This window comes from Schistocerca serialis, chromosome 4, assembly GCF_023864345.2.
Source record: "Schistocerca serialis cubense isolate TAMUIC-IGC-003099 chromosome 4, iqSchSeri2.2, whole genome shotgun sequence".
Classification (NCBI taxonomy): Eukaryota; Metazoa; Arthropoda; class Insecta; order Orthoptera; family Acrididae; genus Schistocerca; species Schistocerca serialis.
The window spans coordinates 800,619,358-800,638,020 of record NC_064641.1 but is presented as its reverse complement, the minus strand read 5'-3'; the positions used below and the strand labels follow the sequence as shown (position 1 = coordinate 800,638,020).

General features: G+C 37.9%; 1 protein-coding gene across 1 annotated transcript in view; it reads right to left on the bottom strand.

Annotated features, from left to right (window-relative positions):
* Nucleotides 1-656: 656 nt before the first annotated feature.
* LOC126473391 (pyridine nucleotide-disulfide oxidoreductase domain-containing protein 2-like) overlaps nucleotides 657-18,663 on the bottom strand; it is a 169,114-nt gene continuing 151,107 nt past the window's right edge. The window contains exons 10-11 of the mRNA XM_050100399.1: nucleotides 11,056-11,163; nucleotides 657-1,169 (exon numbers count right to left, since the gene is read on the bottom strand). Coding sequence (XP_049956356.1) covers nucleotides 960-1,169; nucleotides 11,056-11,163 — 318 coding nt within the window. The 3' untranslated portion in view covers nucleotides 657-959. The remainder of the gene's footprint in view (nucleotides 1,170-11,055; nucleotides 11,164-18,663) is intronic.

Here is an 18,663-nt window from a genome sequence, read left to right as displayed (position 1 = left end):
CCACTGTTGCACAGTGCTTCAGCTGATGAGTGTGTCACTTCCACCATCACAAGTTGTAAGTGGAACTTTATGTAATGGTATAATTTCAATGCATATACATACAGAGGAGTAGTAGTAGTAGTAAGTAGTAGCACCAGCAGTAGTAGTAGTTGTAGTAGTGATTTTAATTTGTTGTTACTGAACGTTTATTTGTGTTCAATAAATGTTGTTGATCCTAGAGTGAGCATTACAATACCTTGAATTATAATTTGTTTTCACGTGGTGATTTACTGTATGCTGGCAAAATGATTCACAAATTGACAGTCATTTATTGGTAGAGCACTCTTGCCTTTGAAACTTGTTAATAAGTTTCCTTTGTTTGTTTTTGTTTTTGTTTTTTTTTTCTTTTTTTTTTCTGATTGAGCATTATCACATGTGCAGCGATTTTAACCAGAATGAACTTTCAAAGAAAACATACAATCATAGACAATAAGAGGAATTAATTATCATTGGGATGGCAGTTTTGAATAGTTTTTGTTTCACTTGCTAGGAAATAATATGGCTTGTGAAGGTATTGTTAAGCTTCCACACTCAAATTCACTGGATGATCTAGCACTATTGGGAAATTGGAAATATGAAGGTGAAAGAAGTTGAAACTCTGTTATTTCTTTCCTAAGGTAACATTATATGTAAAGTTTTGCACACAGATGTATTTTGCATCATGAATGTATTTTCTACACAATATAGAGGTTCAGTCTTCAGCTTTTCATTAAATAAATAGCCTTCAAGAAACACTAGGTATTAAGAGCAACTAGATTTAGCAACTTTGCATTTAAAAGTTGTTTTCAAGCTATATGGTCTCAGATGTACCGTGTATTTCAGTTCTTGTCTGCCCCACAATATGATTCATTGTATCTGACTGTAAGCAAGACCCACATGTATGACAACAGAAAAGCTGTAAAATCTTTTAATCCATCAGTTTAAGACTTTTTCAGAAGGCGAATAGCACTGCGGGCTGCGATGAGCCCTGCAGCCCCCATTACGCCTCCCCCTGGGTGGGATCCACTGCCACAGAGCAGCAAGCGCGGCACAGGAGTGAAAGGTGCTGCTGGCGCAGAGGGCCCACCTCCTCCGGGGGCTGGTCTTCCTAGCAGTAACTGATCTGGTGATAATGCCCCGTGGAAGATATTCTGAAAGATAAATAAGCATTGGTTGTTTTTTATTGTATTTGTTTAAAAGAGCAGAGAACAGGAAAAAAATGGAAATATGTTATTTTACCTAAGCTGCCCAATGGTGATTCCTTTTATTTATTATTTGCAATCTAGGAAAAGACAGATTGCTCCTTACCATAAAGAAGACACATTATGTTGTAGACAGGAACAATTAAAAGACAATTACATAAGGCTTTCAGCCACAGTATTCATCAGTAAAAGAGAGACACACACCATTCATACACACAAGCAAGCACACCTCATGCACTCATGACTGCCAAATCCAACATCTTGGCCTGAGGTATTCCTACCAGAGTTTCCACTGTTTTATTTATTATTGCTAGACTAGAATCGATTGCATGACCATCACCAGTGGCGCCTGCATTACAGGAGATATAAATCTTTAAAAATAGATTTATTTCTAGAGTTGAGTGTGCTAGTTCTTATTCATATAATTTAATCTGCTCTATATACTGGTTTCTTATCACATGTCAAGACTTTTCCAATAAAGTCATATAATTATCTAATCAGTATATTAATTGTGTTCTTGTCAATGGCAATATGGTTAACATAAAAGTAATGAGTGGTTTATTTCATAGGTTTTATAATTTTATTTCTGAATGTTATAAGGGGCATTCAAAAAGAAATGAACCGGCGGCATAACTACAGAAACCAGTACCTATATGTTAGAAGTATTGACCGTGGCTGTTGAGACACCTGTCCCACTTTGACACAAGGCGGTGAATAGTTGTCTCATAAAATTCCCGGGGCTGCGATGTCGACCAGTTCGGCATATACAGCTGGATGTCGTCGTCCGAGGTGAATCATTTGCCCCTCAGAGCCTCTTTAAGGGGACCAAAAATGGTGTAAACACAGGGGCAGAGGTTCAGACTGTATGGAGGGTGGCCAAGAACCTCCCATTTGAATTTCTGCAGGAGTGCCGCAGCTGTGTTAGCCGTATGAGGCTTTGCATTGTCATGAAGCAGAATGACCCCAGCAGGTGAGATTGCCTGGTCATTTTGATTTGATCGCTTGACGAAAGGTGGTCAAGGTTTGCGAGTAATGCTGGGCATTCACTGTTGTCCTGTGCAACAGGAAGTGAATCAATAGGGGGCCATCTAGGTCAAAGAAGAATGTCAGCATAACCTTTCCTGCACTCATGTGGATGGCCGTGGCTTTTTTTGGTGGTGGTGACCCTGGATGCTTCCACTGGAGACTTTGTCGTTTTGATTCTGGTTTGAAGTGACGACACCATGACTCATGTCCAGCCACCACTTGTGCCAGGAATGCATTCCCTTCCTGAGCATAGCACTGCAGATGAGCAAGACAGTGGGCCATTCAACATGCTTCCTCGTGTGGTTGAAGACTGTGGGGCACCCATTGGGCACACACTTCGCGCATGTGCAGTCGTTCCTTCATGATGGTGTGAACACTTCCACACTCAATCTGACCATGGTGACCATGGCTTTCACTGTCACTTGGGAGTCCTGGGTAATGAGTGCATCCACCAGCTGGATGATGTCATCAGTAATGTAGTGTGGTGCTTCAGACTGTGCATCATTGGCTAATGACACTTGCCCTTCCGTGAAGTGCTTGTGTCGTGCCTTGACCCTTGCAAGGGACATCCAATGTTCACTGTACACTTGTGACATTCGTCGATGAATGTCCATTCCTCCTACTCCTTCCGCTGCCAGAAAACGAAGAACACCTCTTTGCTCTTCTTTTGACACCTCCATGTCACTGTTTGCAATGCAACTGGCAGGGTTGGATGATTGATGCATGCTGCTGCTAGGTCTGTATAGCCATGTGATGTGTACACGTGCCCTCTAATGATGGCCTGTGAACTTCCACTCTCTGGTTGGAACCACACCTCTTTACACACACCACGATATTACACTCCTGTCACTGGTTTGCACATTCCAGACTCTGGCTTCTTTCTTTTTGAATGCTCCTTATATATTAGCTCTGTTAGTGGAATTTCTAATAAAGGAATGCATTTCAGCACTAAATGTTTATGAGAATACTGGTGAAGTTTTCAGTGAATTTTGAATGAACAGACTGATCTGTCATTGCATCGATTTTTCTTATCTCTTGGAATCCAGCAAGCAATATTTTTGGTTCATATATCATAGTCACATCATCCACTCCAGTCTGTTCCCTAACACATTTATTTACTTTTCTGTGTGTCTTACTAAAGCTTAATATGCATCTCTCCAGTAGCCAATGAGCAACCCTCAGTTGTTAAGTGGTTTTCACATTGAAAATCCATGTTTCACTGCCACAAGTCAGAACTGGTAATGCTCACTGATCTCAGACTGTACTTTTCAGACACATTGCAAACTTCATTTTGAAAATTCTATGTAGTTTTCCAAAGGCATTTTGGATAATTTTTATTATTGTTTTTATTTATTTTTCTTTGCATTCAGTCATTGAATTCAATAAAGAACACAAAAATATGTTCATTCATTCATATTTTCATTCATTCATTGATTGTAGATTCTATCAAGAAGGGGAACATTCATGGGTGAGAAATGAGTGAAGGAAGAAAGATTAAAGATAAATATTCTGTTGAGAATGAATGAATGGAGAAAGAAATCAACCATGCCCTTTTGAAGGAACCATCCTGGCATCTGCCTGAAGTGATTGAGGAAAATTAAGGGAAACCTAAATCTAGATGCCAGATTAGGGATTTGAACCACCATCCTCCCAAATGTGACTCCACTATGCTAAACACTGCACCACCTCACGCAGTATGAGAAACAAATCGAGATATACGACCACTAATAAAAAATCAAATTGTGGAAACTTAATCAGTACATTGTAATAACTGTAAACATATACTGCCTAGTACTATTTGTGGTTATGCCAGCTAAATGTAATGTAACTAATTTGTAGGAAAATCGCTACTTTTGAAGAAGCTGCAGCTTTTTAAGTTATATTACATAGCTGATGAGCATCTTCTAATTTTAGCTTAATATTTGCTTGCATACATCGTTATTTTTAAATAACTTTGTTACCTACAGCTGTAACAATAGAGGCAACACACAAATCTTTACAATGGACACTGCTATGTGCCATGTAGCTAAAAGTAATTTTCAGTCCTTGAATCTGATAATCTGATAATTTGTAGGAGGAGTAGCTAATGTTGCATTTTTAAGTATTCTGCGAGGACTCTCAGATTATTGCTTTCTGTTTGAAGGGAGCTTGATGAATACATTTACATCAGATGTGTCTGCAAATATATCTGTAGACAGGGAGACAAATTCTACATTGATATTATTTTTGTGTCTTGCTTTATGATTGTGTAGATCACAATTCAGATGGAACTGATTTCTGTCATCAGAAATGAAAATCACTAAGAAGTAAATTTACTGGAAAATGAGCAGAAGAATTCCACGATCTGTGAAGAAGTGTTGACAATGTGTGGTCATTTACTTTGCACAATATTGTTACTGCTGGTGTCCACTGCGTAAATGATTTTATTGAAGTCAATAAAGCCATTTATGCTGTGAAAGTCAGCAATAAAAATAATATGTAAAGTAGGTAATGACATGGCCAATAATTCCTTGAGATGATGGAGAGGGAAAATGTGCAAAATAAAACTTTTCTTTAGGGCAACACACTAAGAGATTCTTCTAAGAGCGAAACATTCTACACTGACTTTCTTGATTAGTTTACCTATGTGTGGACTCCATCTTAATTTTATGCAGCTGGAGCCCAAGTAACAGAACACACATTTTCATTGAGAATTAATGTTGAACTGTTCATGAGATATGTATCAAATCAGAACATTAATGGTACACCCACTTGCTACAACTTGACAGATCAGCAGTGATGGATCATTGCTACTTCGTGAATTACAGTAATGTGAAGATTTTAGCTTCTACCTCAATATTTTTGGCCTAACATGGGGGCTGTACAGACTGGCTGTCTTCAATTTCCTACTTACAGGATTAGAAGAAGAGTACCTGGAGTTCATTTTCCTAAAGCAGTACAAAGTAATTCTCAAAATACATAAAGGAAGTTGCTTTTGAAGATTATAATGGTTCTGAGTGCTGTTAAAGAACAAAACATTTCTGTCATACTAATGAAGAAGCTGGTAGCTGAGGGTGTAGTGTAGAAGTCTAGTAATTGTAAGGTCTAGTAATTGTAAGGTCTAGTAACTTTCTATAGTTTTATTTAAATTTTATATTTATTATGACATGAAAATAATGAACCATAATGGCTTAAGGAAAACAACATATTTTTATATTTTGTTAGCTGCAATACCCAGCTGTGCTTGGGATGTTTAATATCCTCAACACAAAGTGATTGACCATGTGCCTTATTGATACTCATAGCAATTGCAAGCCACATGGGAACCTGCAATCACTTTAAATCAAAGGGCATATTTCAATCACTCAGTATCAATGGAATGTGACAAATGAATACATCCCCACCTTTGGCATTCATAAAAATGAGAGTCTGGGACTCTGACTTTTGCAAACATACACCAATTCAAACCAAATATTTAGTAATAACTAATTTTCACAAACTTTTATTTTCCCTGTATGAAAATACAACTAGTTGTGCCATGTATTTTTGCATTTTGCGATAAGTATCTCATTGTGTTTTTGGAAAATTCATTTTCTAAAGTTTCAGCTCAGTTTTCACTGTGTCAAGTAGGGCTGTGTTTGAGCATGACTCAAAATTTTGAGCAGTTTATGTCACAGTTTAGAAAATCTCAGGTTCTGTTCAATTTCTTGATGAGCCTGTGATCTAGTGACTTTTGTTGGTACTATATCCACGACATGCCTTAGTGTTTGTATGTCACTGTGGACTCTAATAATAAAAGTAACTTTGAAAAAAAGAGTAAAATATCTTCAGGGTGTATTTCATATGTAACAATGTCAACTAAGCAAAAAATGTTGTTGTTGTTGTGGTCTTCAGTCCTGAGACTGGTTTGATGCAGCTCTCCATGCAACTCTATCCTGTGCAAGCTTCTTCATCTCCCAGTACCTACTGCAGCCTACATCCTTCTGAACCTGCTTAGTGTATTCATCTCTTGGTCTCCCTCTTCGATTTTTAGCCTCCACACTGCCCTCCAATACTAAATTGGTGATCCCTCGATGTCTCAGAACATGTCCTACCAACCAATCCCTTCTCCTAGTCAAGTTGTGCCACAAACTTCTCTTCTCCCCAATTCTATTCAATACCTCCTCATTAGTTATGTGATCTACCCATCTAATTTTCAGCATTCTTCTGCAGCACCACATTTCGAAAGCTTCTATTCTCTTCTTGTCTAAACTATTTATCGTCCACGTTTCACTTCCATACATGGCTACACTCCATACAAATACTTTCAGAAATGACTTCCTGACATTTAAATCTATACTCGATGTTAACAAATTTTTCTTCTTCAGAAATGCTTTCCTTGCCATTTCCAGTCTACATTTTATATCCTCTCTACTTCGACCATCATCAGTTATTTTGCTCCCCAAATAGCAAAACTCCTTTACTACTTTAAGTGCCTCATTTCCTAATCTAATTCCCTCAGCATCACCCGAATTAATTCGACTACATTCCATTATCCTCGTTTTGCTTTTGTTGATGTTCATCTTATACCCTCCTTTAAAGACACTGTCCATTCCATTCAACTGCTCTTCCAAGTCCTTTGCTGTCTCTGACAGAATTACAATGTCATCGGTGAACCTCAAAGTTTTTATTTCTCTCTCCATGGATTTTAATACCTACTCTGAACTTTTCTTTTGTTTCCTTTACTGCTTGCTCAATATACAGATTGAATAACATCGGGGATAGGCTACAACCTTGTCTTACTCCCTTCCCAACCACTGCACCACCCAAGCAAAAAATAAGAGTTTGCAATCATTTTCTGTCAAATTCTCAAGCGTTCACTCATCCCCGATCTAGCAAATTCTAATGGTAGTATCTTCAAGATGGGTATAGCTGCTATAATAATTTATACTCTTGATAGGAATTACAGTCAGTTTACTATGAAATATTTTTGAACTTCCAGCATGCTATAATTATCTGTAAGCCCTGTAACTGTTCATTTGCACATTTTTGACATGGGTTTTGCATTTTCAGAAAGACCATTTTTGACTATGTTACGATTATTTGAAAATGGGCCTGGCCTGAAACTGGTCATTGAGTGATTAAAAAAACGTGAAATTTGCAGCTTTGGCTGGTTTTTTGTTGTACTGATGAAGTATTTTGTTTGCTAGGTATTTAATTTTTCATTAACTTTTTTCATTGTTTCATCTGAATGTAGAAATTTGAAGCAAATTGGGCAAGAACTTTCAGAGATTTTTGGTAACAGCCTTTCCCCGTTATGCAGAGTGAATGTCGATAAAATTGACAAACTGCGTGGATGGGTTCGTGACTGGAAGTGGAGGAGGAAAGGTCCTATAAACATGTCTTGAAATGCATTGTTGTCACTGTAGATGGCACTGATGAATGACAGTTCCTCTGACCAAATGAAGTGTGTTCCTTGTATGTTGCAGAGTGTGTGATTGACGCAGCATACTGTAAGCAGCAGAATGGTCCAGTATTCATGCTGAGAACAAGCTAAGATGGTTTTTGAGTATGGCCAAGCAGATGGAAATGGTCAAGAGGCAGCACAGGTATACCAAAACAAGTACCCTCACAGACATACAGACATCAACCCCTTCACACAACATTTCAACTCCTTTTTGGGCATTTGCATGATCACGGGTCCTTTCAGGCAGACAAACATGCAGGGGGGTGGTAGACTGTGCATACACTAGATCTGGAGGACCAAGTTCTGCAGGATATTTATACGAACTCTAGTACAAGCTCCAGGCAACTGGCCCACCAACATGGTGTACGATTATGTGCATCCTGCATGACAACCAATACTATCCTTATCACTGGCTTGAAATGTTGTGTGATGTAGTTGGTGTGTGTGAGGGTACTTGTTTTGGTATAGCTGTGCTGCCTTTCAACTGTTTCCATATGCTTGGTCGTACACAAACATTACCTTGGCTTGTTCCCAACATGAATACTCAGCCATTCCACTGCTTACAGTATATTGGGTCAGTCAAACAGCCTGCAGCATTCCAGGAAAACATGATGTGATTAGATGAACTGTCATTATCAGCTATCTACTGTGGCAACAATGCATTTCCGGACACATGTTCACCGGACTTTTTTCCTCCATTTTCAGTCAGGAATCCGTCCCTGCAGTTTGTTGGTTTTGTTACCATTCACCTTGTATAACAGGCACCTGAATCTTTCAAAATATTAGTCAGACTGTGCTTCATGTAGGATAATTATGCAAACTACAGTTTTCAATGTGCAGATCCCAATAGTCCATTTATTTTTGCTAATGTTAATTAAAAGTAATTGACAACTGAAATTATTACTATAGCATGTAATAGGAGATATGGACTGAGCTAATACTTAAATCTGAGAAATATTGACTCTACTCATTAGAAATACAAGCATCCAGAATTTACAGTGTTTCAATTAATTTACCAGATAACTAACATTAAAGTCTGAACACACCCAAAACTTCTATTGTAAGTTTAGCCACTGTACTTGTTAAAATCTTGCATCTACCATTATACTTTTGTTGCTCTAATTTTCCTGGATTAAATAACACCCTCCAGTAATTAATTAAGCCATTATTTAAGAACTTGCCTAATTTATTGTTAATAATTATAAGTATGGCTGTTGTGCTTGTAATTAGAGAATTCACATTAACTTTACTAACAACTACATATTCTATAAACCAAATTATTTGTTGGAAAATACAGCTCAGCCAACCGGAAAAATCTAACCTAGCAGTTTTTCAAACCCTAAGTAGTTTCAGAAATACTAAAATATTCATATGTCAGTCTTTATAGGCAAACACCACCAGAAAACCTGCAGTTCTGGGCTAGTTGATATATGAGTAACATCTATGAAATAAGTCTGCCTACTGCTCTTAACATGCTATCATCAGTGTGAATGTCTGGCCCCAGAAACCTTAGTGATACACAAGTAAAATCTATGTAATGAGTCTGACTCCTGCTTCTAACTTGCTAACGTCTCTTTGAAAGTCTGAGTTCGAAAATCTTAGGGGTAACATCTATGGACAAATACATCTGTATTCACACACTCAGTATATCCATGTGACTTACCTAATATATTAAACTGAACTAGTGACTGGTATTAACTTTTATGAGCTTTTTCTTCAAGTCAGTAATCCGTACTCTGGTTATGTATTGTGCCAATGTGAACTTTCAATTATTTGTTTTACATATTGAGAGATATTTTCTGTCCACTGCCTAAATAAGGTGAAGCCACTGTAATAACATTAAGGTTGTGTTGTAACTCGATTATGAATGTGCACTGTAAATATTTTGTCGATACCATACTGATGAGTAGTACAGTGAAGGTGCCCACATGTTAAAATTATTATTATTATTATTATGTACTTTATTTTATTTTCTTGAGAACTGGACCTGATGATCATACCATATGCAGTCACAATAAATGTGGGAAGAGCCACTTTAATAAAAATTGTACAGTTTACATCATTGGAATGCATAAAGCTGTAAGTGATGTGAAGAAAATTTGAAGTTTTCCTTGTGATGAGTACCATAGCTGTGCTTAAAACGGAGCTTTTAAGCATAGCTATGGAACTCGTCACAAGGAAAACTTCAAATTTCCTTTGCATCACTTTTTGCTTTATGATCAGACATCACTGTACATGGGGCTCAAAATATATAACAGGGCCTTGTGCTTACAATTTAGAAACTGTTCCTTTTGTTACAAAAAATTAGACCTGTTTGCATTAAACTGAGGAATACAAAGTATTACACAAAACATTTGTCTCATGAACCAAAGATTGAGCAGAAGTCATGATGCGTGAGATAGACAGCCTACTCTTCAACCAGCTACTCCTATTTGTTAGAAACAAAACCTCTACTTTTGGGAACAGTGTAATGGAAATGACAAAAACAGTACTTTTGTTCTGTTGATTAATATGGTACCTGAAGGTAAACTAGTAATGACTATACGACCTCATTTGCTCCCCAACAAAGTACAGCAGAAAGATCAGATTCTGAGACATTTCCTGTGCTTGTTGTAAAATGCTTCCATCCAGTAAGTCACTTGTATTGAATGTTCTACTATCATCACATTTTTGCCTTCTCTTTAAATCTCCCTACTGTGTTGACTGACCAAGGATAGGTTTCATATCTCATGACTATAGGTCATTTTAAGTTCCTTGTGAAAATGTTTATTTCCTCTATTATACTTATACCTACCTCTATTATTATTTTTGTATTGCCTCAGTTTTTGCACTGTTTTGTTTTATTTGCAACTGGCTATCAAAATATCTAATCAAAAGTTTCATGTATCATGAGTCTAAGACAATTCAATAATTGCTGTAAATCATTACATTCTTGTAATACACTTGCAATTATAATTTACTCTTACTACTTCATTTTCATTTTAACCAAAAGAAATCTTAAACTATTTTCATAAACTCATAGTGTAGGATACACAAAAATGGTTTATTGGGCTGGAAAAGTATGTACACAGTGTTCAACCACACATACAATCACTTCCTCTTTCTGTTTTATTATTCTCCCAAATGACGCTGTTGGAGGTTTGGTCTTTAAGCTTTTATGATTTTTTCAGCTTGCTATTCCTGCTGTAGCTGTTCCCATCTGAGCCATTCCTTTTCTGTTACTAACACGATTATTAAGTAATATCACAACAGACATCAAGCCATGGTGTAATGACTGTGTGGCATGAGTTGCTTTATTTTTTCTGTTTTAAAATGTAGATATGAATAAGACAAAAATGACAACAAGAAAAGCAAAATGATAGTTATGAAAGGATTGTTACTTACACCACCAGTGAGTCCAAACTCATTTTCAATGTCTGGGGGACTCAGAATTTCTTTCCCAATCACACTCTTTGTGAATCCAGGAGCATATTCCTCAATATTGTCGAATACCTGTTAACATAAGTGCACAGAACTATTACTACATATACTTTAAATCATTTTAGGCAAATGGGATGTTTCATTCAGTACTTGTTTCTTTGTGACAGTGACTGCTGTGCTTAAAAGCACTTGTTGTTGTTGTTGTTGTTGTTGTTGTGGTCTTCAGTCCTGAGACTGGTTTGATGCAGCTCTCCATGCTACCCTGTCCTGTGCAAGCTTCTTCATCTCCCAGTACTTACTGCAACCTACATCCTTCTGAATCTGCTTAGTGTATTCATGTCTAGGTCTCCCTCTACGATTTTTACCCTCCACACTGCCCTCCAATGCTAAATTTGTGATCCCTTGATGCCTCAGAACATGTCCTACCAACCGGTCCCTTCTTCTAGTCAAGTTGTGCCACAAACACCTCTTCTCCCCTATTCTATTCAATACTTCATCATTAGTTATGTGATCTACCCATCTAATCTTCAGCATTCTTCTGTAGCATCACATTTCAAAAGCTCCTTTTCTCTTCTTGTCCAAACTATTTATCGTACATTTTTCACTTCCATACATGGCTACACTCCATACAAATACTTTCAGAAATGACTTCCTGACACTTAAATCTATACTCGATGTTAACAAATTTCTCTTCTTCAGAAACACTTTCCTAGCCATTTCCAGTCTACATTTTATATCTCCTCTACTTCGACCATCATCAGTTATTTTGCTCCCCAAATAGCAAAACTCCTTTACTACTTTAAGTGCCTCATTTCCTAATCTAATTCCCTCAGCATCACCCGACTTAATTTGACTGCATTCCATCATCCTTGTTTTGCATTTGCTGATGTTCATCTTATATCCTCCTTTCAAGACACTGTCCATTCCATTCAACTGCTCTTCCAAGTCCCTTGCTGTCTCTGATAGAATTACAATGTCATCGGCGAACCTCAAAGTCTTTATTTCGTCTCCATGGATTTTAATACCTACTCCGAATTTTTCTTTTGTTTCCTTTACTGCTTGCTCAATATACAGCACTTGACATTTACTTAATGTTTATTGGGTGAGAGCAGAACTCATTATCCAACAATTGTATGAAGCAATGTTTAAAGAAAAAGTAGAGATCAACCACAGAATTCATCTTTTATTTTTAATCACTAGATTATGGAGAGAGAAAGCTATGCTGTTCACCCAAACTCATTACTAAATACTCTCTTTTGTAGGGTAATAGAAGGTAAAGAAGGAGATGGATGTCTAGTGGATATGTTAGTTTGAGTCAAAGGTGGCTGTAGTACGCTTAGTGAAAGTAGTATTGGGTTACAGGAGGGTGTTTGCCAGTCCCACTGTCATCACTGGAGGAGACTTTAATCATCTAACAACTGATTTGGATCATTACAGTTTTGTACATGATTAGTGTGGCAAAACAGGCTGTGAAACAATACTTCTATGAAAATTCCTTAGAACAGTTTGATTGGAAGCCCATTCATGGTGGAATTACATTACATCTAATGGCAACAAATATACCTGACCTCATGGGGTAGTCCAAATTGACGTTAGTATTGGAGACCATAAGGCAGTTACCAAATTATGAGAATGGTTCAATAAGTAAGGTAACACGAGCTATCATGAGTGTGTATATACCCCATGAAAATTAAATACCGTGTCTAAATAGAAGATATTATCAAAGCTTTTAAACACCCTGATACATGCAACTATGCCACCGCACTTAGAAAAACATTTTCAAGTTACAGGTATGTGGTTGACAAGTGAAGTATAAATGTAATTTTTTTATTTTTATTTTTAAGGAAATGAATGCCCCCAGCTGCCATTCATCACTAAATAGTGGAAACTTGACAGACAGGAGAAATGTTGTGAGAAAAGGTGTTATTTTCATGCCATGAATTTGATTGGGGCAGAACAGACATGTGAGATGGGTAACTGTCAGATTGACAAAGTACATTTACCTCAGATGACAATATGTGCCATGTCAAAGAGTTGAAATATTGTGCAAAACACACTGGACTACCAGAAGATCTGTTATCATTGTATGTGAGGGCAGTTCTCAGATGATAAGCCATGCAAAAAGTGTCACTTCTCAAGCACTTAATGTGGTTACAGGTAGAGGGTGTTCCATTCCTCCACCATACAGTCACAGGAGATGAAATGTTGCTGAATTATGTGAAACCTGAGTCAAGGAAACAGGAATGTCATGCTGACCCCCATCCACCCAGCAAGCACCAACAAGTACAAAATACCACTATCCATGAAGCAAGTTATGACATAGTCTTTTGGGACACACAGGGTGTGCTGCTGGTTGATTTCCTCACTCTTGCAGAGACTATGAATGCTGCCTGCCACACTGGAACACTTGCAGCACAACAATGCCCAAACACACACAGTCTAAATTACATGTGATTTGGTACCATGTTTGCTATAGACTGTATTAGAACACCTTCCATGCAGCCCATATTTTGAAAAACAAAGTGAATTTCAACTCTTTGGCCATCAGGTAGGTTCCTCGACAGCCGCGTCTTCAATACCAATGCTAATGTTCAGGAGGTTGTTGTAAAGTGGCTCCTAGACCTGGGGTCTAGGAGCCACTTTACTTGTTTAGACAACTGTGGCAATTACACAGAAATGTACCAGTACCTTAAAAACTTTGTGTACCCCTTGAATTTCCTGAACAAACCTTTCCACAGAGAGCCTGTTATGTTATTTTTTTGAACTTCTCTCATGCAAAGTGTACCTGAGGCAAGAAGAAATATTTACATATTTGTTAAACTAGAGAAACTTGAAACCATTTAACTTTGGACAGGAGCATGTAGAGGAACTGAGGCTGAAGTTTAGAAAATTAGCTGACAAAGCACTGGCTAGATTGTACATAATAGCACAGCTTCTCAAACCGGAGTATGCATGAACATTTTTGGCCATCGTGTAATGATCTGGGGAAAGAAATGTTTTTCACAATTTTTTGTCTAATCCTTCATTTTTGACAAGTGTTACCATTGTTTGTTGTTCAGTATAAGAAGACTGTGTGGCAACTCTCCAATGTGTGGTGCTTGTGGTGTACATATCACTGTGTGCCACATTTTATAGATTGTGTTTTATTTTCAGACCAGAGGGTAGCAGCTGATCTGCCAGCAGATCTACCCTCTGTTGTAAGTAACAATGAAATAAATGTGGTTAGAATTTTAAGGTTTTATGATCTGTCCAACTCGTTTCCACAAATTTTCGGGAGACATTCTTAATGTGTTAACAAGGTGACTGGCTCACCCATGTTTTTTGTAAGTGGTCAGCCAGTCACATTTGCCTGTGCCTTTCTTTTAACTCTTCTGTGTTTTTACGTCTGTTGTAATCCCATGTATAGCACCCTTCACCCTTCTCTGTTGCATTAGGGCCTGTGAGACAGAGTGATTTTGTAGGTCAGTGTGAGTGAGTGAATGAGTGTCATTTTATAGGTTTCTTCCTAGCTGTGTGACTGACAACAATTTTAGTAATTTTATCCACATTTGTTTCTTTTAATATGTGTAAGGGCAGTGATAACCTCAGTGTACAGCCATTGGCTACAGTGTTTCATGATTTTTTTTGCACTGTCACAGGAAGTACAAATGTTAAACACTGAAATTTGTATGTTATGTTGTTTGTACACACTTTTTTCTTTACTTTAACTGCTGGTATATGGAGAACTGCTTTCATGCTTTCAGATTCCACTAATAAGCACACAGACAACCTGTGTTGAAGTTTACAGAAGCTGTGTGTGAACGGTTAGTAACGTATTGCAACCTGTTTTGTTCAGTGCTCTAGGAAGTTACTCAGTTTCACTCACATTGTTTATCTGCTCAGAAATTTAGTGCAAAATATATAGGGACCTATATAACATAATAGATTGTAGCTACAATCCTTCTGCATTCAGACTCATTAACAAGTTAGTCAATTGTCATCCCTTAAACTTCCAAGCTAATAGGCTGTGGCCAATGTATAAAACATTCTCCTAAGATTTCCTCTCTGACTGCAGAAGACATCTTCAGGGGTAAAGTGGAGAACTGCAACAGAATATATGGGCACTGTAGAGGATACCACAGTCCATCACATGATGTCAGCTACAAGATTATCTCTGGTAATGCCAAAATTCTCGATTGAAGGTCATTAATTGTCATTCTTACATTGCAATGTTGACATCCCAATTTTATCTAATTTAACACCTTCCTCATTTTTGTTAAAATTGTTATTGTGTTTATAAATATCAATAGCCTCTCTGGACATATGGGGATGACAATGCGATGTTTTCAATATGACACTTGTGTCAGTGAATTTTATTTCACAATCACTCTCTTTGTAAAGATGTTCTGCTAGGGATGATTTATCTGTATGTCCCAGGTGGCAGTTCCTCTTGTGTTCAACCAGGCAGGTATTAACACTTCTTTTTGTGACACCATTATAAAGCAGTCCACAACTACAAGAAATTTTATATACTCTTGGTGTAGCCAAAGGATGTCTTATATCTTTTGCTGATCATAAACATTCTTTTATCTTCCTGGTTGGTCTGAAGGTAGTTTCCACACCATACTCACTCAACACTTTCTGAATGTGATCTGTAATTGTACTGATGAACTTTCCCTCTGGACGGTCGTCATTCCCCATCTGTTGTTGTTGTTGTTAATGTTGTGGTCTTCAGTCCATAGACTGGTTTGATGCAGCTCTCCATTGTACTCTATCCTGTGCAAGCCTCTTCATCTCCCAGAATCTACTGCTTTCTCTTCTCCCCAATTCTGTTCAATACCTCCTCATTAGTTATGTGGTACACCCATCTAATCTTCAGCATTCTTCTGTAGAACCACATTTTGAAAGCTTCTGTTCTCTTCTTGTCTAAACTATTTATCGTCCATGTTTCACTTCCATACATGGCCACACTCCACACAAATACTTTCAGAAATGGCTTCCTGATGTTTAAATATATACTTGATGTTAACAAATTTATCTTCTTCAGAAATGCTTTCCTTGCCATTGACAGTCTCCATTTTATATCCTCTCTACTTCTGCCATCACCAGTTATTTTGCTCCCCAAATAGCAAAACTCATCTACTACTTTAAGTGTCTCATTTCCTAATCTAATTCCCTCAACATCAACTGATTTAATTCGACTACATTCCATTATCCTCATTTTGCTTTTGTTGTTCATCTTATATCCGCCTTTCAAGACACTGTCCATTCCGTTCAACTGCTCTTCCAGGCCCTTTGCTGTCTCTGACAGAATTACAGTGTCATCTGCGAATCTCAAAGTTTTTATTTCTTCTCCATGGATTTTAATTTCTACTCCAATTTTTTCTTTTGTTTCCTTTCTGCTTGCTCAATATACAGATTGAATAACATCGAGGATAGGCTACAACCCTTCCCAATCACTGATTCCCTTTCATGCCCCTTGATTCTTATAACTGCCATCTGGTTTCTGTACAAATTGTAAATATGCTTTTGTTCCCTGTATTTTACCCCTGCCACCTTAAGAATTTGAAAGAGAGTATTCCAGTCAACATTGTCAAAAGCTTTCTCCAAGTTTACAAATGCTAGAAATGTAGGTTTGCCATTCCTTAGTCTATCTTCTAAGATAAGTTGTATGGTCAGTATTGCCTCACATGTTCCGATATTTCTACGGAATCCAAACAAATCTTCCTGGAACACGCTTTCAGTGATTATCATAGCAGAGTCTTATTGAAAGGCTTCTTGCAAAACCCAAAGAAATTCACATTATATTCAAAGACTGTCATAAAAGTTAGCATCCAGACTCTCATGGATGGCTCATGATATGAAACTGATGGTAGCAAAGCAAAAGCAGATATGTTGAACTCCTTTTTTATATATTCCTTTATGCAGGAAGATCCATGCTTACTGACCCACTTTAAGTTTTGCACCAGTGTAAATATGAGAGGCAGAGATATTGGTGGCAGTGCCAATGAAAAACAGCTAAAATCACACAATTGAATGAGGCCTGAGCTCCAATGGAATGCTTTTGAGATTCTATACAGAAGTTGTAGCTTAGTTAATCCCTCTCATAACCATGATTGTAGATGCCATGAATAAAAACTGTGCCCAGTGTTTGGAAGAAATCTCAAAATGTGTGTGTGTGTGTGTGTGTGTGTGTGTGTGTGTGTGTGTGTGTGTGTGGGTGGGCGCGCGCACGCGTGCGTGTGAATTCCTAACAGACCAAACTGCTGAGGTCATCAGTCCCTAAAGAAATCACAGTTCATGCCTATATACAAGAGAGTAATAAAAGTGACCCACAAAACTATCATCTGTTATCACTGATACCCATCTGTTGTAGAACGTTGCAACATGTTGTGAGCTCAAGCTTAATGCAAAGCCATGAATCAAGACGGTCAGATGGACGTAGTATTTTTGACCCTGAAATGCATTTGACTCTGTACCACACCACCTCTCTTAAGTGAAACTATGATCATATCAAGTATAAAATGAAATTTGTGCGTACACTGAGGATTTATTGTTAGCAACGAGCATGTTATCTTGAATGGAAAGTTATAGAGTGACTTAGAAGTTACTACATTTGTGCCCCAAGGAAGTTTGTTGGGACCCTTGCTGCTCATTATGCACACTGAGTGATTAACTTTTATTTATTTTCATTTGATTACATTATGCACAAAGTGCTTACTTATAATACAGGACAACTTAGCTTACTATAATTTCTTCATACAATGCAAAATAAAAATTCATCACCATCAAGGACTGTATTCAATGGCAACAGGGTATAAATGGGCATAGTGAGGAGATGTAGTGTTAGTGATTCATTTGTAATGATCATCAGTGCTCAAATGCACCTCAGGGGACACTTGTCTGTGCACACTCTATCTGTGTACTCTCTGTTTTGACCCTGCAATCAGTAACTGCACTGAGTTACAACGCTCATTCAAGGATACAACAAAGCTCCACCAATGAGTATGTACTCCTGTTGAACAGCTTCAGCCATTTGAACAAGGTTGCACTGTGGGCCTGCAGGAAGCTGGTGGTTGTACCAACAAATTTATGCACATGTTGAGCACAATTTATCAGTTGTGTATTGCTGCTATTGGCAGTACATCTGTAGAGAATTCCCACTCCTGTAGACTGGGTTCTGGGCATGTATGTAGTACATACATATGTCAAGATCGAAGGATTGTCCGAGCAGCAGTGGTCACCTGGGCATCATCCAGAGATGAAATATGGGCACATGTTGCACCTGTTGAGTCATCAGGGACCATTGGGAACCATATGCTCACAGCAGGATTATGATCACATGTGTCTCTGTCCAGGCTACCACTGACACCATGGCAGCATCAAGCATGGCTACTCCGGTGTCTTGAAGAATTAACTGGAGAGTGGAATGGCACTCTGCTCTCTTCACTGATGAGAATAGGAACTGTCTGTATGCGAGTGATGGATGTAACTGTGTGTGGCATAGACCTGGTGAGCTGGCTATTCCAAAGTGTATTCACAGGCAGCAACACATCCTATTTTAGGCTTCATGGTGTGGTGGACTATAAGTTA